Source organism: Lissotriton helveticus, chromosome 4_1 (genome assembly GCF_964261635.1).
Source record: "Lissotriton helveticus chromosome 4_1, aLisHel1.1, whole genome shotgun sequence".
NCBI lineage: Eukaryota > Metazoa > Chordata > Amphibia > Caudata > Salamandridae > Lissotriton > Lissotriton helveticus.
The window spans coordinates 328,081,003-328,104,800 of NC_136063.1; the positions used below are offsets into that span (position 1 = coordinate 328,081,003).

At 46.1% G+C, this 23,798-nt stretch overlaps 1 protein-coding gene across 1 annotated transcript in view; it reads left to right on the forward strand.

Moving 5' to 3' along the window:
* The window catches only part of EIF3H (eukaryotic translation initiation factor 3 subunit H), a 386,817-nt gene that overhangs the window by 334,696 nt on the left and 28,323 nt on the right, over positions 1-23,798 (forward strand). The window contains exon 6 of the mRNA XM_078686862.1: positions 21,098-21,218. Within this exon, the coding sequence (XP_078542988.1) occupies positions 21,098-21,218 (121 nt within the window). The remainder of the gene's footprint in view (positions 1-21,097; positions 21,219-23,798) is intronic.

The window sequence follows — 23,798 nt, forward strand, 5'->3', positions numbered from 1 at the left end:
TATGTGCATATACATTGCCATTTTCAACAGTCGTATAGTGAACCCAATGATGTTCTTGAAAAAGCGCGAGCTTTATTGACAACAACTGTCGTATTCTTACAGTGTCTAACAGAATCAATTACCATTTGTCACGATGAGCAAGTGGCTTTGCGTCATTGGTCAAAACAATAAAATGAATATTAAACTCCCTCGTATTCCTATTTGATGAAAAAATGGGGCCATCTTTCATTTGTTGTGTCAACATTCAATTTGTGTCCTACGTCTGGGGAAAAGGAAGAAGTCCAACAGCTATCACTTGACTCATAGGTTGAATCAGCCATAACCCGCATATGAAACATCTAAAGTCATACAGAGCCCCCAAAGAGCGGCGATAAAAGCAGGACAAAAGTGTAACTATAATGTCCTATGGTGTGGACGTGTATATTCATGCAGTATAGTTTTCATAATTTGTATAGTGCAGACATCTTATTTAATCCTGATACCGTCATATCGAATTTAACTATTAGAAATGCCTCCCTTTTAGACAATTTTTGTTCTCTATCTCCTCCACGTGGGTCCATCTCCACATTTGAAATAACAGTCCATTTTATGTCATTCTCCGTGTGACATTTTCTGGTCCAGTGGTTAACGAGCGGTGCCGTCTCCACTTTTTTGCGGATCCGTGACTTGTGTTGTATTATTCTTTGACGTATCTCCTGACTGCTTTTCCCTATGTAGAGCATTCCACACGGGCAGATGATTCCATAAATTAAAAATTTGGTTTTGCAGTTGGAGAAGGTATCATGTTTCCAATGCGATCCTTTGTGGCTGAACAAGGCGCCTTCTACAGTGCTTTCGCAACATGTACAGGTACCACATTTGTGGTGGCCTATGATGGGGGCCAATCCCATGATTTGTCGTAAAGTGGCCTTAGGTTCTTTTTTCACCGACGCCCTTACTTTATAGATAGATATGCTGCTTTCCTTTTTAAAGGCGAAGAGCGGCATGGTCATGAAGCTTTCATCCAGGGTTTTAACGAGATGCCAATTTTGAGCTATGGTTTTTTCAAAATATTAGAATCAGGGCAGAAGGTAGTCACGCAAACTTGTCTACACATAGTTTTTTCATTTTTCTTTCTAGCAGAGTTTCCCTCGGGGTCCACCAGGCACGTTTCAGAGCCCCTTTGACCAGTTTTTTGGGTATCCTCGATCTTTCAATTTGTTTGCCAAAATTGTAGCGTGTTTGAAGTATTCTTCTTTGTGTGTACAGTTGCGGCGTATTCTTAGAAACTGCCCATATGGCAAGTTTTCGCGTAAACTCCTCGGGGTGGTTGCTAGTGAAAAGCAATGATTTATTTCTATCCGTTGGTTTTTTGTATAGTGTAGTAACTAATCCATTGTTTTCACTATAGACCTCCACATCCAAAAAGGGAATCCTCCCAGTAGATTGGGGTATACTAAATTGTATATCAGGTGTCCTTGAATTGAGCCAATTAAAGAAGGATTGTAATTGTTCCTCACCTCCAGTCCAGACCATGAACATGTCATCTATAAACCTTAGCCAGGTTGTGATATACTCGGAAAATGGGTTGTTGTTGTGAATGAATGCCTCTTAATACATGGACATGAACAACACAGTCAATTCTGGGGCAAAGTGACAACCCATTGCCACACCTTTTATTTGGAAAAAGAACTCATTGGCGAAAGAAAAGAAATTCTTTTTAAGTGCAAATGCGGCCAGATCTTCAATAAATTCAGTGGGTACTCGAAATGGTCTTTCTCTGCTGTCCAGAAAATGCGTTGGCACCGCCAGGGCCTCATCTTGGGGAATCTGCGTGTACAGAGAGGTGACATCTAATGTCACTAGTAAATCTTTATCTCTTGTAAATTGGACATCCTGTATTTTAATAATAAAATCAGTTGTGTCCTGGAGATATGATTTCACTTCAGGTAGAAATTGTTTCAGGAAACGGTCAACTTATTTTGATATTGGTTCCAATAAGGAGTCGCACCCTGAAGCAATCGGGCGTCCGGGTGGTTGAGTTGGATTTTTATGGACTTTAGGTAATACGTAAAACACTGGTGTACGTGGATGTTTATTTTGTAAAAATACGTATTCTTTTTGACCTAGAAAACCCTGATCGAATCCTTCCTTTAGTAATGAAAAAAGCTGGCCTTGTAGTTCTTTAGTAGGCTCTTTAGTGATCTTTCTGTAACAATTCAAGTCGTCTAATTGTTTGCGCACTTCTTTGATGTACTCATTGGTGTCCCATATCACGATTGAGCCCCCTTTGTCGGCCTGCTTAATAGTGACTTGGGGGTCATTCTTAAGGGCAGAGAAGACTTCCTTTTCTTCTTTTAAAATATTATATTTCAAATATTTTCTTTTCTTTTCCATTTCTGAAATGGCTGACAGAACCGTCTTCTCAAAAATCAAGATTTCTTTTGGGACTTGATTGGCAGGTGGACAAAAAGTGGATTTCCTCCGTAAACCTGTCACTTCCATGGTATTGGGATTGTTTTTATCCAAAAAGAAGAGTCGCAGTCTTAGCTGACGACAGAATTCAATGAATTCCATTTTAAGTTTAACAAATTCAGTTTTTTTTGTTGGAACAAAACTTAATCCTTTATTGAGAATACTTTTTTCTGCATTTGTCAAGATTTTGTTGGACAAATTAAAGATAGGCGAAATCTCTAGTTCTTGTAATGTTGGCGACGAGTTGTCATTTCCCAGGGTTGGTTGTTGAACCTGGTTCTCCCTCGTGGTCTGGATTGGCCTCTGCCTAAAAAAGGCCCCTGTGGCTTTTGTTGGATGTTCCATTTCCTGTTCCTGTTTTGGCGGTTGTCACCTCTATCAGATTCACTTTCTGAAGAAGAAGTAGTCTCAGAAAATGTGATGAATTGATTTTTTGACCGTCCCTGGTTGTCCGTCCGGTACCTTCTTGATTCTAATTTAGTATAAAAATCAGTTTGTAAATAGGGATAGACTATGTCCAATTAAAAGTTCTTTTTGTCTCTATCGAACTGATTACTTTTTTGATTTATAGTCTTGTCCTTAAAATCCGCATTTTCCCATTTCAACTTTCTCAAGTAGTGCTTTAGAGTCTGCAATATCTTTGTTTCCTGTGATTGCCAGTTCCAGTGCTTCAATTTCTTCAAGTTCTTGTTTAGAAATTCGTAAAGCTGTCTCTACAGTCCGGACCATCGGGTCCCTACTGCACTTCGTTTCGATACAGCTGAAACCCTTCTTAAATATAGGGTCGTCCGTAAAAATAACTGGAATATTTTTAATTTGCAGCCCTCCAGGGCTTGTACCCTCCCTTAAATGTTGCAAAAGTAAATGACCATGTAGATCAGTCCTGATCTGTTTCTTTTTTAATCGAAAGAGTTTATCTGATTCGTTCTGGATGTAAGTTTGGTGATACAATCCAGCCGCTTAGCCTTCCCCCCTTGGTCTTTGAGAGACATCACAATTAGTTGTTTTCCTATTCGGTCTCCTCTCGTTTTCCTCTAGAACTTTTTCCCACTTTTCGCCAGTTGTTGGCATACACCTCATGGAGGTAAGCAGTTGTTGTTGGCTCTGGCTGAGCTGAATTTAGTTTTTTCAATAATAGACAAGCTTTTGATTGGTGCTTCTTGTTTCTTCTTCTTTTTCTCTTTAGTGAGGCTTTGGTCCTGATGAGAACACCCTAATTGTTGTGGTTCGAAACGCGTAGACCTTCAGATAAACCAAACTATCATTTCTTCTTTTTTTCTAGCACAAAATGATATTTGTTTATGACTTATGATTCTTTCAAGTCGATGAATTCTACTAGAATGTCATAAAATGTATTAAATTGTATATATTCACTTTCTTATAGCAAAATGTTCTTCCTATTGACAATTTTTTTGTTTGGTTTACTGTATATATTGTATTATAAAGGTGTGTGTATGAATGTAGTATGGATGTCTACGAATGTTTGATGTGATTGTGTCTTAACGTTTAGTATTTTGTATAGGTAATTGTGGGATTCTTGTGATATGTTTTGGACATATGTTTAATTGATAAATGTTCTTTTAAAAAAAAATGAAATCTAAAATAAAAAGCAATTTATGAGCTTTTTGGTATAGTGATGGTCCTTTCTTATACCTGATAGGACACAGTATAGGAATTATTAGCAGTATTGGCAAATCTTTGTTGGTTCTAGCCAATTCCAGGCAACTTTGGGACAATCGAAGTAGTGAGTGTTCTCCAGTATTCAATCTTTCATAGATTCACATGCTTGTATCTTCCCCGTCGTCATGGTGGGAGTCTCCCGGTAAATGATAACCATAGCAGTAGAAGAAAAAACTGCCTGGAACCCATAGAATAGTGAAACCACTAGGCAACCTCTCCTCCTCATTATGTGGCCCAAACTACAGCCAATCAGCAGCCAGCACCAGCCTACACCATTCCCAGCAGAGCCACCATACCTCAGATTTCCAACCGCCTTCGTGTGAGAAGGAGTCTCCCTGAGCTCTGCTCAGTTTATTCTCTCTTCACTGAACTTTTGACCTCTCACAGTTGGAAGACAGGTACTGTTCTTTTATTATCAAGCATCATTTCATTCAATATGTCTGAAAGCTCCAAGAAGAGTCTTTTCAGAGCTTGCAGGTCCTGTGGCAAGGCCAGACTGTTTTCTGAGGATCCTCACAAGGAGTGCTTGTACTGTTTGTACCCTAAGCATATTCCTAAGGACTGCAAGTATTGCCGGACCTTCTCTGCCAAAACACTGAAGGATAGAGAAGTGCGCCTCTTATTATGGCTTCAGAAAAGGAAAACTCAAGACTCTGAGTCTGAGGGAGAAGCCAAAGGACACACCTCTAAGAAATTAAAAAGAGGGTCCTCTGAGGAAAAGGGAGATGTGAGGAAACAAAAAGCAGGAAAATCTAAGAAAGGTGAACCTTCTACTTCACTCCCTCCAACTCCTCTCAAGCCTTCCTCAGAAAAGAAGGCTCCGTCGTCGCTTCCGTCGATGAAATCTACAGAAATTCCAGTCAGATCGCCGACGAGGCCGTCGACGACAATCTCGACGACGACCATCTCGTCGACGACGACAATCTCGACGACGACAGCTTCGTCGACGACTCCGTCGACGGTGAGTGCCAGACCTTCGTCGACGGCAAGATCTTCATCGACGAGTATCCCGTCGACGATGCGGATGATTGTTCAGTCGACGACGAAAAAATCGTCGACGATGCCATCTCCAACAAAGATAACTTCAACCTATATTTCCATAAAGAGGATTTCTCCGCGACGGGAGCGTTGACGAGCAAAAAAGGTGAGTTTTCCACGCCAAAGATTTCACCTCTACTGCCCTCTACCATTCTGGATTGCCAGGAATCAGAGGAGGAAGGATCCTTTGGTGTTGCTTACAGTCCTTCGCAGCTCCATATTAAACATCAGGATTCCGATGAGGAAGACCACCAGGAGGCCCAGGAGCACTTCTCTTTTACAGATCGGCCGGTCAAAGGCCAGATGAGATACAAGTCATTTCACCAGGCCTACCACTATGAGGATGAAGAGGAAGTGGATACGCCTGTGCGGGAAGAGGCCATGTCGGTGCCTACTTCTTTAATATCGGACCTAAGAAGCATGATCGATGGCTATTATCGTCGCTTTCCGGAAGATAATGCTTCCGCGGCCGCTGAAAAAGTCTCTCAACCTGCAAAGGAGACACCCTTGGCTCAGCCGCCTCCTCCTCCTCGGACGGAGGTCCAAAATGTTATTACAATTCGTGATGACTTAAATGATTCCGATCAGGACGATCAAGAGGAGGAAGGGGAACTTCCTCAGGATGAGGGGGTTGGAGATGAATGGGACCAATATATTGCTCCAACGTCCCCGGTGTCACCTTTGCCTCAATCAAGCTCTCCTCCAGAGGACATAGCCAGTTTTCACGATTCGATGGGAAAAGCGGCTAAAAGATTTAAGCTGGATATGCCAATCAAGGAAAGCGAATGTTTCCTTTACGATTTCAAGGAGTCCTCCAGGAAGTCGGTAAGAGCCATTCCTATTATTGACCATATCTGGGATGAAGGACTCAAACTGATGAAGATTCCAGCCTCAGTCCCAGCATCCATACCCAAGCTGGACAAAAAGTATCGCGCTATAGAGACGGCTCCAGCATGTCTTATTGGTCATCCTCGACCGGACTCGGTTGTGACTCAAGCAGCGCAGAAGCGCTCCAAGAACCCAATGGCAACATGTGTGGCGCCCCCCGATAAGGATGGCAAGAAGATGGACGGCATAGGTAAACGTGTTGCAGTCATGGCAGCAGCTTCCATCAAAGCAACCAATGCGATGGCCCTTCTGAGCCGGTTCAATAGACAGATGTGGTCTGACTTCGCACCATTCCTGTCGCACCTTCCGGAGGACAAGAAAGAGGAGGCGACTACCATCCTGCAGGATGGAGCCAGAGCAGCGTCGGAGTCCATAGACGTGGCAATGGACATAGCGTCTATAGCTTTCCGCCAGATGGCTGGGGCGGTAACCCTACAGAGGCAAGGATGGCTCAAAGCTACATCCTTTCGACCGGAGGTCCAGTCTAAAATCTTGGACATGCCATTTGATGGCGAAAGCCTCTTTGGTAAACAGATCGATGAGGCGTTGCAGGGGATAAAAGCAGATACTGATACTGCTAGATCCTTGGGATCTTTACAGCAAGGCCGTTATCAGTCCTTTCGTGGCCGAGGATCCAGAGGACGCTTTCAACAGCAACGTTCCTCTTACCAATCTAATCGGTACCAACCTCACAACCAACAGGGATACAGTCAGTACTCCTCCAACCAGCAATACCGGTCCTCGAACACTTCTTTCCAACAAGGAAGAAGAAAGTCCGCCGCCAGAGGGAAGCAAGACTCTGGTCGCAGACAGTGATATTTCTCAGGCGCCTCCAATACCGCTTCAGATCGACCAGTTCCACTACCTCTCTCAGTTTCTCCCGCATTGGCAGTCCATAACATCGGACAGATGGGTATTAGACATCATTACACAGGGTCACACCCTGGAATTCTCACAAAGGCCTCCAAATCGTCCACCTCTCTGCAGAGTTCATCAACATATAGCAGCTCTCAAAGCAGAGATCTTATCACTCATACTGAAAGGAGCGATAGAGGAAGTCCCATCAGACCAGCGAGGAACAGGTTTTTATTCACACTTCTTCCTTATAAGGAAAAAGCAATCGTCAAAATGGAGGCAGGTACTGGACCTCAGAGATCTGAACACATACATAAAGAAAATTTCTTTCCGTATGCTGTCCTTACAGGAAATTCTTCTACTGCTCCGCAAAGGAGACTACATGGTCTCTCTAGACCTGTTGGATGCATACTTCCACATTCCGATACACAAAAAACACAAGAAGTATCTGCGATTTATGGTGGCGGGGCGCCATTACCAGTTCAGAGTTTTGCCTTTCGGCCTGAAGTCTGCCCCCAGAGTATTCACAAAATGCATGGCTCCAATAGCGGCGCATTTAAGGCAGCAAGGTCTCCAGGTTTTCCCATACCTGGACGACTGGTTAATAAAAGGACCATCGTTCCAGGCAACACAGAGATCTCTACGGATGTGCACGGATCTCTTCCAAAGATTAGGCCTTCGGATAAACAAAGAAAAATAATTTTTTCTTCCGACTTGTACTCTACAATTCCTAGGAGCAATCTTGAAAACACAGGAAATGAAAGCTTACCCATCAGAAGAACGGGTAACAAAAATCTTGAATCTGACTGCATCTCTGGCAACAAAAAAGTTCACTGCCATCAGAATATTCAAGTCATTACTGGGAATGATGTCCTCTTGTATCCCATTGATTCCCAAATGCCGTTTACAGATGAGACCGCTGCAAGAAGCCCTGGACAAACAATGGGTCCAAGCCCTGGGTTCCTTCGACGACAAGCTGGTCATAACCTATCAGATCAAATGTGCAATGTCATGGTGGGGTATCAGGAGCAATCTAACAAAGGGCCTGGTATTCGAACCTCAATCTCCAAGCTACGTCATGACATCAGATGCTTCATTACGAGGTTGGGGGGCACATCTACAAGACCTGGAGATTCAAGGCCTTTGTCTCCTCAAGAGACAAAACTTCACATCAATCTCTTGGAATTGAAAGCCGTCTTCCTGGGCCTTCAGGCCTTCCTTCCCAGGATCCAAGGTTCATTCGTCTTAGTGCGAACGGACAGCACAACAACAATGTTTTACCTGCGCAAGCAGGGTGGCACGAGATCAAAACCCCTGTCGATGGAAATGGCTATTGTGTCAGAACATTACGCTGCAAGTGGAACATGTTCCAGGGGTAGACAACACAAAATCGGATCTGTTAAGCAGGTCATCCGACATTTGCCACGAGTGGGTTAACTATGTCAAGTCCAGCTGAATCGGATTTTCAATGTGTGGGGCAAGCCAAGTCTGGACCTGTTTGCAACTCAGAGCAACAAAAAGTGCAGACATTATGCCAGCAGGTTCCCTCAACAGGGTTCGAGAGGGAATGCTCTTCACCTCCGATGGACAGGGATGTTTGCTTATGCCTTCCCTCCCTTTCCCCTAATTCCCAGATTACTGAGGAAAATGAGATCAGAACCTTGCCAAATAATACTAATAGCCCCAGCCTGGCCGAGGCAGTTTTGGTATACAGAGCTTCTTCAATTGTCGGTGGAGCCAAGAATACAGCTCCCAACAACCAGGGATTTGATTTCCATGAATAGAGGCCAAGTACTTCATCCGCAATTGACATCTCTAAAATTGTCGGCTTGGAACCTTTTGAGCACGAATTCCAGTCATTAGATATCACTCCGGAATGTCGTGAAATATTGCAAAGTTCCGCAGCGCTGTCTACCAACAAGACATATTCTGCAAAATGGAAATGATTCTGTATTTGGTGCCTTGCTCATACAGTGCATCCTTTCACGTCTTCTCCGGAGCAAATTCTTCCTTATTTGCTGCATTTAACCAGATCAGGGCTTGCGCACTCATCTATTAAAGTCCATTTAGCAGCAATATCTAGATACAGAAGATCTCCAGGATGCCCATCTCTGTGGTCTAACAGACTAATCAAGGAGTTCTTAAAAGGACTATTCAGAAGGTTTCCTCCAATTAAGCGTCCTCCACCCCCATGGCAGCTTAACACAGTCTTGTCACAACTTATGAAAGCTCCTTTCGAGCCGATCCACAAATCTGAGCTGCAATTCCTGTCATGGAAAGTAGCATTACTGCTGGCACTCATATCAGCCAGGAGTGTCAGCGAGATCCAAGCTTTTTCTATACAGGATCCCTTCATACAATTCAGGCCAGATAAGGTGATGCTAAGGACTAATCCGAAATTTGTGCCTAAAATACCTTCGTCTTTTCATCTAAATGAACCGGTGATCCTGCCTACATATTTTAAAAATCCTTCTACAGCGGCTGAAAAAGCTCTACATACTTTAGACATTGGCAGATGCCTAAAGTTCTACATTGAAAAGACTAAAAGCTTTCGCAAATCAAACCAACTGTTTGTCTCCTACTTGGGGCCCAGAAAAGGTCTGGCCCTTTCACGTTCCTCCATCTCCAGATGGATTGCAGCCGCCATTGTTTTTTGTCAAGAGAAAGCAGGAAGGCCTCTCGACATGAAAGTCCGTGCCCATGATACACGGAAGATGGCGATGTCTTCTGCATTGCTAGCAGGAGTACCCCTTCCAGACATATGCATAGCAGCAACTTGGTCGAATGTTCATACATTCACCAAACATTACTGTCTGGACACGGAATGGAAAGCAGATGCGGCAGTGGGACAGGCAGTTCTGCGACATCTCTTTAAATAAGGTACATGTTTATGAATTTTATTCTGCTGTTTTTTCTACATAATGTGTTTTTTTCCCTTTATGCTAATATCTGGAATAGCAAAGTTTGATTGTTAATACCTTTTAATTCGTAATGAGTTCTTTTTTCCGAAAGGAAATGATGGCACACAGCCCCGAGAAAAGAAAGGGATCTAGCCTAGAAACGCTCTAACTACAAGGACTGCTATCTACTCTGATACAAGCATGTGAATCTATGAAAGATTGAATACTGGAGAAAGAACTAGTTACTTACCTGTACACTATGGTTCTCCAGTATTATCTTTCATAGATTCACATGCGCCCGCCCGCCTCCCCGGTTCCATTAGGTAGACCACCTTTTTATCTCTGGTTTCCTGCATAGCTCACTCTTGGGCGGTAGGAAATCTGAGGTATGGTGGCCCTGCTGGGAATGGTGTAGGCTGGTGCTGGCTGCTGATTGGCTGTAGTTTGGGCCACATAATGAGGAGGAGAGGTTGCCTAGTGGTTTCACTACTCTATGGGTTCCAGGCAGTTTTTTTCTTCTACTGCTATGGTTATCATTTACCGGGAGACTCCCACCATGACGACGGGGAAGATACAAGCATGTGAATCTATGAAGGATAATACTGGAGAACCATAGTGTACAGGTAAGTAACTAGTTCTTTACCCTCTAACACTATACGTAGTGGAGCTGGGAACATCCGAGAGTATTGAAGCCCCTCCTCACGCAGTGCCCTCTTGACTTCCAGGAAAGAGGCCCGTTTCCTCTGCGCCTCCAACGTGTAGTTGGGAAAAGAGACCTTGCTGTTGTCTTCCGTGAAGGGGCCATCTGTTTTCGCCTTTTGCAGGAGAAGGTCTCTGTCCCGAAAGTGAAGCAAGTGGGCCACCACGGGACTCTGAGGTCTCCCTGGGGCTAGCGGTCTGGCAGGCACCCTGTGAGCCCTCTCCAGGGTGTAAAAGGCGGACAGACCTTCGGGTGCCACCACCCTCCTGAACCAGCACTCCAGGAAAGACACCATATCGCCTCCTCCGGCAGGCCCAGGACATGTATATTGTCCATCCTATTACACCCTTCCATATCTTCATCTCTGCGTTCCAACTAACACACCCTGTGTCCGTAAGGACCCCCATCTGCTGCTCCAGTACCTTTTGCGCCAGCACCAGCTCCGCAACATTAGACTCAGTCTCTTTAGCGCGTTACGCCAATTTCTTGTGTTCTTCTCGAAGCAGGCCAAGCCCAAACGCAACAGTACTAATATCTTGATGAAGGGTAGCCTTCGTGTCTGCTATGACATGCAATATTTTACTAAGTTTCTGTTGCACCTGGTCCTCCGGGTCGGTTTGCGATTGTTCCTGAGCGCTGTCTTCTAGATCTTGGGGGGCCCCAGCTTGGTGGCCTCTGGGTGGTGTGCCCATGATGTCAAGTGTTCACTAATCTAATGCGCCGCTTCCGCCTAACCTGGCGTAGCAGGTTAAGGGAGCCCATATGCGGGAGGACAACGAGAGGTCCAGGCCTTCTCTCTCCCCAATTCAGACTGCTCTACAGTTCTCCAGCCCCAGCAGCCTGGGTTGCCTCCTCACCTCCCAAGGGGCGTGCCACGTGTAGTGGGCCTTGTGTAACTCACTTCCTCAGGGCCAGCAGCCTGCTCCAGCACCACTGGGGCAGTCCTGCCCAGGCTAACTGTGGTTGGCCCGGTCCCGTGGTCAGCAAACTCCACCATTTGGCTAAATCACCTGCCTTGGGGTCACCCTAGATGCCCGCCACCAGGTGATCTGGCATATAATCACTGCGGGCTACCCTCCTGGCCGCGCTCCTAGCAGTGTCCACAGACTGTCCAGTCTCTGCTCAGGCCATTCCCCGGACTAGGCGTGCAGCCGCAGTCCAACTCCACACAAACCCCTTCTTATGATGGACAGGCGCCACCCTAGAACCGGCAGGTAGACAGGGTCCACAGAGAGCACTCCAGCACCGAGGCCCGCTCCTCAGGGCGCTCAGCAGCACATGGATGGACAGTCCTCCGGGGTGGAGTCCGCTCCCAGCCCCCTGGAGAGAGATTCAAATGTATGCCAAATGTGCACCTGATGTCCTGCAGATGAGGAGCCACCTTCACACCACCTGTCAGGGCCCACCGAGTAAAGGGGAGGCGACCCTCCGCCAAGCAAGTCTAACTCCCAGCGGTTTGAACTGAGAGGTCCAGTCTTTATGAAGTCCCCGGCTTGCAGTGATCTTCCCAGCCAAAATCCTGCCGCCCAGTCCGACTGCGGCTTCAAGTTAGAGGGGGGAGGGAGCCACCATGGTGCTTTACTCCACCCGCAGGTCCACTTCGGCTGGGCTCCGCCAGCAGAGAAGCCCCCAGTCCCACAGGCGCACTCTGACCTGCCAAGTTGCTACCGCCGGCAGGAGCCCCAGACGCGGCTGCTTCCCTCCAGCGGGGTACGTTCCTAACCTCAGGCCTAGGCAGCGGTCCCGCTTCATGGGCGGTGCTCTAGCACCGTAATCCTGCCTCAGTGTGCCCATGGCGCTGCTCACCGGGTCTTAGTCACCGCCAAGTGGGCCCGCCCTCTCCGCGGTTGCACCTAGATCTTGCCCCTGCAGCCGCAGCACTCTGTGTTCACGAGGGGCCCCTCCGAGCCCCACGCTTCTCCGGATGTTCCTTAGTCCAAAAGCGCCACAACTCCATGCGTGGAGGTGTGCCCGGACCTCACAGATGTTTCTATGGTCACCGCGTTAAAGGCCTCTGCTACGCATTCCCCACAGCTGACAGGACAGGACTCTAATTCCATCCGGGTGCTGCCCGCAACATTCAGGTCCCCCAGGGGACCGCCAGGATCTCACAAACGGCCCGACTGTCCAATTCACGAGGAGAAGAAGCGGGCTGGCGTGGAGCTCTCAGCTCACGCGTCTACCATGATCCTCGGCTAAGCCATGCCCCCATGGAATCTTGCATATTACTGTAGTAATCAATAATTTTGGTGTTCTTTCCCATGTCCCAAACCTTAGATATCTCCTCAATAAAGAGAACTTCAATAGATAACTGCAAATGTTATACCATCCTGTGTTTCCATACTTCTGAACAAAACTAAATGCCACAAGTGTGGTTAGGACTTTCATCTGAGACAGGAAAGAACATATAACGTGATCATGGAGCGCTCACAAAAGTTAGGTTGTTATTTGGGATGTGGGCTGTTGCACTGCTTGGAATAGGCCAACACCAACTTAAGATGTTTGTAAAAACTGCACACCCGTTGGAGTCTGGGTGATATGGCTTGTGTTAATGCCCTTTTTTCCCATCCGTAAATCAAACTGCAAACTTTGGTTCAAAAACAGAATTCTTACATTTCTGTGATGGGAAGTTCTGGAACATGAAAAGACACGCCACCCAGTGTTATCACACTTCTACCAATAAAAAACAGTACCTCACGTGTGGGGGTGCCGATCTTAATTGACTTTCGAACATGCTGAAACTGCAACCATGTGATTTTGTCATTGTACTGTCAATGTGATTTTCATCACATTGACAGTGTAATTTTGTCTATTCCTGCCCCCTGCAATAGGCCCATCCACACATAGGGTATAATTTGCATCAGAATTGGGGGGGGGGGGGGATTGTTTTTTTTACCCATAGTTTGACATTTAAATAGCATTATGGGTAATTACATGTGGTGGTGCTCATGCAAGCCACATCTTTCTGCTTTCAGCTGGCTCTCAACATTTTACAAATGTCTTGTGTTGGTAATTGCCATGGATGCAGGCCCACCTTGGAACTAAATGATGATGATCCCTGTTAGAATTGGGAGTCTCTGGTTGGCACAGGTAGGTACTTGTGACAAGCAGGGACCCTCTCCTCTAGTCAGGGCAAGGGAATTACTCTCTTAAAATAACCCCTGCTCACCCTCTAGGCGGCGTGGCGCGAGCAGTCAAGGCTAGTTCAGAGGCGATGTAAGTTGAGCATTTGTGACCACATACAGTAAGCCAGTGACAACACTACAAAAGGACACCACACAAGGTTTTATATAAAAAAAGAAGTATAATTTATATAGCATTATCACAAGACCAATAAAGAACAAAAAGAATCCACAGTACTATTACATTTCAAGAGTTCTGGTTAAAAAGGTGTAAATCAAAGTTCTGTTCGAGTCGGTAGCTTCGTCCGGCTAAGGCGTGCTGAAAGAACACATTCTAACAAATCCAGCGGACCTCGACGGTCCGGGCCCACTCAAATGTCGACAGACTCAAACACAGTACTTTTTCCTTGAGGCGGCCGGCACGGATGTGCGAGCCGGTTCCGGGATGGTCGCGTGTACAAAAAGAAAGCGTTGCAGGTCACAGTGTCACTTCCGTCACGGTGCAGGCTACGGCTCGTTGACAGCGTCAGTGAGCTCAGAGCTGGCGTTGTTCGGGCGGACGTTGCTCGTTGCCGTGCTTCCAGCTTTACGGTGCGGCGTTCGAGCCGGAGTTCGGGAGCTGGCGTCGGTCAGTCCTGACAACGGTGCAAGTCGGGCGGTGCGTCGCGAAGTGTGTGAGGCGGTGCCCAACTCCAGTGCGGTCCCAGGACTCGAAGTCAGCAGCAGTGACCGCGTCGATCAGACCAGTTCGATTCGGTGTAGCGAGGCGTTGCACGTTGCGGTGTCCTTTCAGTCGTGGTGCAGGCTACGCCTCGTTGACGGCGTCGCGACTGAGTCAGTGAGCGCAGAGCTTGCGTTGTTCAAGGCGGACGTTGCTCAGTGCGGTGCCAACAGGACACCGGGCCGGTCGTGAGAGTCGGTCACAGCTCCCTGCCTCTGTAGCCACTGGAACAGTAGCAATTCACAAAGGCTGGTGAAGTCCACTGGTCCTGGGATTTTGGTCTGGGGGCAAGCTCTCTTCCAAGCCCTTGGAGATCTTTTTAGCCCAAGTTGAAAAGCAGAGGTAAAATCCACAAAGTCCTTTCTCCTCTCTAGGCAGCCAGGCAACCACTGCAGGCCAATCCCCCAAGCAGCACTTCAGTTTGGGAATAGTCTCTCCTCCGTTTCTTCAGGTTCCTTCTCTTCAGCAGAGGTTTCTTCTTGTCAGTTCCAGGAGTGATCTAATTTCATGGGATCAGGGTCCCAATACTTATACCCCAAACTTCTTTGTTCTCTGAGGGGAGAGGGGCCTGTGCCCAGTTCAAGCCAGTTCTGAAGCACTCTGTTTACCAGACCTCTCCTTCCCTTTCAAAGCACACGGCAGGCACGTCAGACACTCCACAAGAGGTGGAGCCAGCATTGTGGAAGGCAAGTACAGTCCAGGAGCACTTTGTTGACATTCTTCCTTCTCTTCTTTCAGTGTGCAGGGCAGAGACATCAGACGCACCACAGGGGGTGGAGCCAGCACGGGGGGGGCACAGTCCTATTCAGGTGCCAGGTGCAACTCCTCCCTCCCATCTGGTTGCAGATCTCTCTATTCACCACCGGGCTGCCCCAGCCTGTCTCCTGGAATTCCCCAGTCCTGTCACACACAAACCCAGACAAGGAATACACAACCTAGCAGAGGCGGGCTCAAATAATTAGGCAAGCAAATACCTACTTTCTAAAAGTGTTATTTGCAAACAGAATATTAAAATAAACTTTACTAAAAGATGTATTTTGAGTCAAGGCATTCTAAACTCGAATTTCTACCATGTTTTCTGAGTCTGCTAGGATTATAAACATGTAACAATCCAGCAGCCCATTCTAGCCTATGGAGAACAGGTAGCCTTGCAATAGTGAAAAACGAAAATGGCTGTAATTCACTATTAGGACATGCCACACACATCAGGGCTTGTCCTACCTTATACGTACAATGCACCCTGCCCTTGGGCCTACCATAGGGGGGGTGACTAATATGAAGAAAAGGGAAGGTTTAGGGACTGGCAAGTGGGTGCCCTTGCCCAGTCAGCATGACAGTACCAGACTGCACGCAGGCTCTGCAATGGCAGACCTTAGACACGTTTTACAAGGCCGCTTCTGTGTGGGTGGCACAACCAGTGCTGCAAGCCCACTAGCAGCATTTGGATTTACACACCCTGGGCACACTCAGTGCACTGTACTTGGGTCTGATAAGTAAACCAAATATCCAATCATGGAACCACTAATAAATACATAAATTTACAGTAGGGAGCACCCGCATTGTGGCACTGGACAGCAGTGGCACAGTGCCCAAAGCATCTAACACCAGCAAAACACATGAGGCAACAGCAAAAATGGAAGGGAGACCCACGCCAATGGTGCCAGGTCTAACAATCCCCATTTTGAGGTCTTTCCCTGGTTCCCAGCTGTTGTATCTGTGAAACCTTAGAATGTGTAGATGTTAAAAAAACATGATTGTAGTATGGCTACCTACATCCCAGGGATGATGCATGCAACTAAAAGACAGACACCTTAAACTAGCATTTTACTTTCAGTTACTTTTCAAATTGTCCAACTGTTCTGAATTCAGTTTGTCGGCCCTAGGCACCTGAAACTCTTAGAAAACCAATGCATGTTTGGTACTGCTTCCCTTAGGAGTCCCAGAAGTGTTCCAAGTTTGAACTGGTATATGTTCTTGCTCAAGAGGAGACTAAGATGAATTACTACATGTGGAAAAAAACACCTCTTACAGGTGTCCGCTTAAAGTGTTTTACTGGCCAACAAGTCATGGCAAGGTAGGTATGACATGCACTGCTATGTCGTTCAAAATAAAAAATAGATATTGTTTTTATACTTTCCTATTGTCCTGATTTTGGGATTGTAATTGCATTTATATAGCACTTACTACCCCTGACAAGGTGTTGAAGCGATTTACGCTGGGCAGCACTTCGCTCCGTGACCAAAGGCTAGTGGGTAATTCAATGGTTGTTGGTTATTGGTTTAGTCCTGTGCCTTTAAGGTAAACACTCCATACTTTAATTCCAGTTTCTTTGTAGTAAAATAATTTAATAGGTTAGGTTGATCTTTAGCTAGAGTGTGGGGCTATGTGAGTTAATGTTGGTGGTATTAAAGAGTTACAGAATATTAGGTATATTAATAGGTTGCAAGGGTATGACTTGCAAAGCAGAGCTTGTGATCTTAGACATTATGTGTGGACAAATAGCAGAGCTAGAATAGATTAAAGCAAACATCCATATAACTTAGAGTAGGTTGTATGCAGAGAGGAGGAGACGTTGCGAATGGAATGTAAGGAGAGGTCATTTGAAAAAATAAAGGAGAAATAACTATTGAAGTCAAGGTACATTTTTATGCAGGGTCTTAAGGATATACATGAAGCTTTTTTGAGATAGAATGCAATCTGAAGATGCAGAACTGTTAGCAGTTAAATGATTTATGTGTAAGATAGTGCTATATCAGGTACTTTTGATAAACACTAGAATCAGACTAATAGGTTGTCGCTGCTAGGCTATGGTAAGTCCAGTTCAGTAAAGGCAGCTGATCAGTTTAGTGTTTTGAAAGTGTAAAGTAATGGATGTTTGCCCATATGGGGAAATAGCCTAACCTTTAGGCTATGCTCAAAGGAAGTAGTAACCTAATGATCATAGCAATATGAGATACCATGTTGGGCAAATAATGGAAACCTTGAAAAGGAGATTGTGCAACTGCAAGAGCAGATGTCGCCTCATAGTCACCCATACTGTTTGGTTCACAGTATTAATTACAGAAACAATTTGGCATCTATTTGGGTGCCCCTAGTTTATCATGCCACTAGATGGAGCATGAGGACAGGTCCGCCAGACAGGGTAAGTGCATTGTCTGCATTACTGCAGCTGAAGGGAGGTCATCCAGACACTAAAGTAAGGAAGATGGAGATTGGTTTGCCTTTAGAAATTCCATGAGGCCTTTTTTTTAGGTCTCTGCTGTGGATAGCAGTGCGCATGCACTGTTCTCGGCATCCAAGAGCTTCTTGAAATCAATACGGCCGAGGAAGGGGCCTTGAAGCCCCGCCCCCTCTTCCCATTGGCTTGCGTCATAGCTTAGGCTAAACGCAGGCATCTGAAAGAGACACGTTAGTGATAGATTCCTTACCTTAGAATATCCCCAGGCGTCAGACTGGATCCGGAAAATTTTGCGTAGCAATACCCCTGCGCGCCGGCAGGCGTCGTCCGCGGTTCCGCGTCGTTGTTGGCGCCGGAATGACGTCGTCGGAGTACTTAGAAGCCGCCCTCGCGCGCTGACGTTAGTTCTGACACACAGCTTTTCCGCGCCAGATACGCAGAGCCATGATAGAACCAACACTGGTGCCATGAAACTAGGGCCCTGAAAGGTGATGACCTTAGCCCTAGATATCGGTTCGCAGAACGGGGAGGATGGGTGGGTCGATAAGGAATCTATCACTAACAAATGTCTCTTACAGATATATTGTTACACAAGTAGTAACTTGTGCTTCTTATTGTAAAGGAGGCTTCTTAGTCCCTCCGTGTTGCAAGTCTCCTTTTGGCCCCGTCCACCGGGATAGGATTTTTTACTGGTGGCAGAACACACTCCTTTAATTATTAGGTAAGCACTTTTTTCCCCATTGGTGTCATGTGTTGCAGTAACGATGGTCCTCGCTTCTTTTCCTATCGCGATGCCCTCCCCCCACCATCATCAGCCCGTCTGAACCTTTTATGCTAATATTGGTGGCCTGCGCGGCGCTGCTTCAGGGACACCGTGCTGATTATTTATATATTTCTTAACTTTAACACTGAGCGTGGCGCCCGCTTCAAGGACACCACAATCCGTGTCATAGTTAAGAAATATATAAAGAAACGCAGTGTCTGTGAAGCGGCGCCACGCTCAGCTTTAAACTGTAGCATTTGCAATGCAATCGGACCAATTGCATTGGAAATGCTTGTTCTTTTTCTAATGAGTGCCTACGTTTCCCCTATTCCCACATTTCATCATCTGTGTTACATCAGGTATGGTAAGGTCCCAGATTTTTTTTTTTTTTTTTTTTTAACTGTTGGCTCCTTGTTTTCCTGTGTGTTTACCAGAACTTACTTCCTGCTCTCTTGTATAGCGCTTTGACATGTAGATACAATGTGTATAGAGGGTTTAGCATGCTGGGAATGATCGCTGGAGGGCAGGCTGAGCTCCTTGTCTTACCATCAGGGCTGACACATCACGCTCCCAGTGCGGACTCAAGTGGAACCGGTTCTTGCAGGGGTCGAAGGTCTAATATACCAGTTGCAAACAGGACAGCAGCCCCGCGGTTTATGGGCCTGCTACGTGACTGGCTGAATGACACACCTGCCCAGGATCACTGCAGAAAAAATAGAAGTCCCAAACTGCTGACTTGTGTGTTTCCTGCATATTCCGGCCCAGCTGTTTTTTTTATCTGAGGTTGGGTTCTCTGGGATGAGCCTGTGGGAGGGACGGGCCTGAGCTCAGACTGACCCTTAACCTCTTGTTGTAATCATTCCTCATCCTTTCTGAGGCAGGGTGGTCAGTCCCATTGGATAGCAGAGATGTGCGCTCCAGTGGCCGCCCCACCCCCATTCTCCAGCTCACCCATGCACACTCCTTTATAGTCACTCGCCCGCTGTCCATGTCTCCATCACCCCACCCCCCTTTGTTTGTCTGGCTTTGCCCCTCTTAAATATGTCATGTGACTATTTCAAGTTTGTGGATTCATTCTACCTCCACTGGCACCTCCAAGGCCCCTCCCCCATCTTCTGAAATGTGGCCTGGGCAGTTTAGCGGCTGGCAGCCCCCCCCGCGACTGATGACAGCGCCGCAATAAAATGCTAATAACCGGCTTAAGGAGATAGTGTTAGGGGACCAATGGAAATGCCCCAGGGGATGAGCCGCGAGCATGTCGTGAGGTGACACCCCTGTCCCTGTGACAGATCACACTGGGTGGGTCAGGAAAAGCTCTTGCCTCAACAACGCCATGCAGACCACCTCCATCCCCTCAGCAGCCGAGGGAGTCCCGGGTCCGGTGGAGAGCCATACTGGGCAAATAATGGTAACCTAGAATTTACTCTGCACCATACTGTTTGCAGACAGTGAACTCTCATGATTAATACACCACACAGTTTTAAACTATCTACTAAGAATAGTGACTCTATGCAGTACTTGTCCAAGGAGCGACTGTTCACTTAAAATAACCAGGGTCTGAAGGTGCTAATGATCATACTGCCTTCAGCCTTCATACTGTGGTGAAAACCCTACAGATAACCCATCTTCTGAAACAAGAACATGTACTTATGTTAGTGCCTGGTGCGCAGTCTTTTATGTTAAATAGAAATTGTCATTTTAAGACGATTCTGTCAAATAACTCAAGGCTGCTTACAATACGTGGTAAGTAGTACGTAGAGTCTTTGCCGTTCTGGAAACTTTTTCTGTAGTACCAAAAAACGTGTGTGAAACATACTGGACAAAACTCGTCAACTTTCATCTGCACACAGATTTACTCCTAAGTACAAAGATCTATAACATGTTCAATTACACACCTATGGTGCATTAGGAGTACACCCATTTGGTGAACACCAGTTCCTGGACTTTGGCTGTACAAAATTTGGTAGAAAAATGTGGTAGCTACCTGCCACTATCTAAATTATAAAGCAAACTAGCACACTCATTGAATGATGTCATCAAAGATTTCAATTGAGATGCCATCTGTGATGTCATAAATGATGTCATAGAACAGGTCATGAGTGGTGTAATATATAAACAGTGCATGGCGGGGCGCAAGTTCAAGTTAGCTTTGCTAACTATGACTGGTGAATTTGTGGTATTTTTTTCAGTTCATTACGTTAATGCTGTCACTGACCTATTAACCTAACTATAATGTTACTTTAATCTTTGTGTTTTTTCAGAGAAAATATGTATATATACATTGCAGTCACTCCACGTTTAAAATACGGGTCCTTGCGGTTTTGCTTGTTTTGTTTAGTTTTGTTCCAATTTGGGTAAAGGAATTTAAAATGACCTAAAATGCAAACTATGTATTATGACTTGAAAATTGATCACATATTGTTTGCACGTGGTTTAGATAGCCTTGGTCAATTACATCAAACAGTTTGTATTAAAGTTAAAATTGTTGATTTTGCAAGCAATGTGCTGAATTGAAAGTCATTACTTTATTTTTTGTCAAGGAAACAGTCTTGTTGACATTTTTTTCCGACTTTTCTCTGACGTTTTATTATTGTAAATAATTATCAAATACAATGTTTTTATTAACATTTAACATGGGGTGCGACGTTGCAAAGCCTGAGATAGCCAAACGTCCTGTCTTTCTGAATTAAGCTGGAGTATCCGATATGTGGTGGCGAAGTCTCTTACGACAATCCAGTGGTTTTAAGGAAATGCTAACATCCTGTGGATGGTCTTTTTTTTGTTCCTTTTTTTTTTAGTAATCACCTGGAGAAAAGCCTGCAACTGCTGATGGATAGAGTGGATGAAATGAGCCAGGATATAGTCAAGTTTAACACCTATTTGAGGAACTCCAGCAAACAGCAGCAGCAGAAGCATCAGGTTGGTGAAATGAAACCATTTAAAATGACCATTTAATGTTTTACCAAACATGCTATTCTGTTTAGCGAAGTATCTTCTACATATAGCTATCTGAATATCAAAGGTTCATGTGGCTACACGAAAAGGCAAAAACAATATGCTGCTGTCCTGTTATCCTCCAACCGAGAGCATCAGGTCAGCTCTCAACTTGTAGGTTTACTGTTTGATTACTTATGTTTTTGGAATCCTTAACAAGTCACCAGACTTAGTCAAAGATGTATCAACGCCTGTTGGTATCCCACTTTTGGTGCAGAGGGTAAAATCAAATTCAGGAACACAGCTCGAAAAGTAAGTAGATGGGAAGCCTGGAAGCCTGGGCAGGTTTATAAGCTTTCTACCAAGACGAGGTGAGGTGTTCCCCTGATGTAGACCTTGGCATGCAGCAGTTATGGGTCTTGAAGCTACATTGCTTGTTTCTAGCGCTTCTGTGCTGTTTGTTAGCAGATGTTTTCAACTACATGCAAGCTACCTCTTGGCCATAACAATTTAACCAATTCTAATTTTTTGGTTTGTGAAAAAAGCCGTAAAAACCATACATGTAATAGCAAAAATAGCCAGCCAAAAGCACAGAATACTGATGGTTCAGACAAAACAGTTGCATAAAACCGAGCTGTATTTAGAGACACACCTTATGCTGGACACGTGGATAGTTTTCATCACATCAGTAGTTAGATTTGTTATTGTAAATCAAAGTTAGGGATGCACATTTGGATCTATCTTTGATTGTCCTTGACACCACGGGGCAGTCATCTGCTTCTTCATCAGACACACATAGCCTACAAAGCAATGCTGTAGCAGGAACAAGTGCCATGACTCTTTTGTGGTTCCAAAGTGGATGTTGATTTAGTCGAACAGTATAGACATCCAAGGTCACAGTTGCACTCCTGTACAAAATATGCAGGGATTCCTGTCCAGTGCATTGTCTAGAGGTAAACAATGTCTGAATCTTTGGCCAATAGATCATTTTGGGTGTGCCTTGGTTTAAAAATAATGCAGAATCTTATGCCGACCCACTTAATGACGCATCGGAAAGAATTGGTTGGTCCTCTTTTAGTATGCTTGTATAGTTATGCCTTGTTGCAAAAGATGATATCTGTACCTTACTGGACAAATGAGTAACAGCAGCCCTCAACCCTCTCAGCCACGTTCAACACAGTCTCTCACCGCACCCTAATATGCAGACTCCACGACGCAGGGATCCAAGACATGGCCCTCGACTGGATCCGCTCGTTCCTCACCCGCAGAACGCAGCGGGTCAGACTCCCCCCACACCCCCCTCTCTCCTCTCAGACCCTACACCTACCACCTGGGGAGTCCCCCAGGGGGTCCTCCCTTAGCCCTACGCTCTTCAACATCTACATGGCTCCGCTCGCCCCCATCGTCTGAACCTACGAACTCAACATTGTGTCATACGCAGACAACACCCAACTCATCCTCTCCCTATCCAACGAATCCAACACCGCCAAACACAATTTTGGAGAAGGCACGGAAGCCATCGCCAAATGGATGAAAAACAGCTGACTACAACTAAACACAAACAAAACGGAAGTACTCATCATGGGCCCAAACGCCTGGAACGACACCTGGTGGGTCCCCGCCCTCGGAAGCCAGCCCGCCCACGCACACGGACCACGCACGCAACCTGGGAATCATCCTGGACTCAGAGCTCAAAATGGACCGCCAGATCAACTCCGTCTCGTCCTCCTGCTTCCACACCTGCCGCCTCCTACGTAAGACCTTCAAATGGATCCCCCTCAAACCCAGAAGGACCGTCACTCACGCCCTGGTCACCAGCAGGCTCGACTACGGCAACGCACTCTATTCCGGAATAAACAAAAACCTCACCCGCAAGCTAAAGAACATCCAAAACGCCGCCGCAAGGCTGGTCCTCAACCTGTCAAGCCACTGCCATATCTCCCACCACCTGCGCACACTCCACTGGCTCCCCATTGAAGCTAGAGTCACCTTCAAGATGCTAACCTCACCTCATAAGGCCCTCCACGGCACTGGACCAGCATACCTGAACAGCGACTCAAATTCCACGCACCCCAAAGGACCCTATGATCAGCCCAGCTCTCTAACGCCGTGGTCCCCCGCACCAGAAAGACCAGATCGGGAGGCCGCTCCTTCTCCTTCTGCTCGGCCAGTGCCTGGAACGACCTTCCGCTCCACCTCAGACAGATAACATCGCGCCCCATCTTCGCAAGAAACCTCAAGCCTGGCCCTGCGACAGACCCCCCCTTCTTGATGGACTGGAACCTATGAACCTCCCCACAGCCCCAGCGCCTCGAGACCCTTACCGGTGAGTAGTCGCGCTTAACAACCACCTGATTTTATTTGATTTGATGTATGCATTTGAATAACCACTGCGTTAGTTTATCATGAAGCATCTACTTTCTGTGACTATGGTGCTTCCATTGATTTCCCTACATTTAGGTGAATGGGGTTGGGCCCTTGCCACGCCAAAGGGGGTTGACCCCAGTACTACAAAATAGCCTGTGCTATACTCCCCAGATTCAATTCAAAATTACTAGGATTACA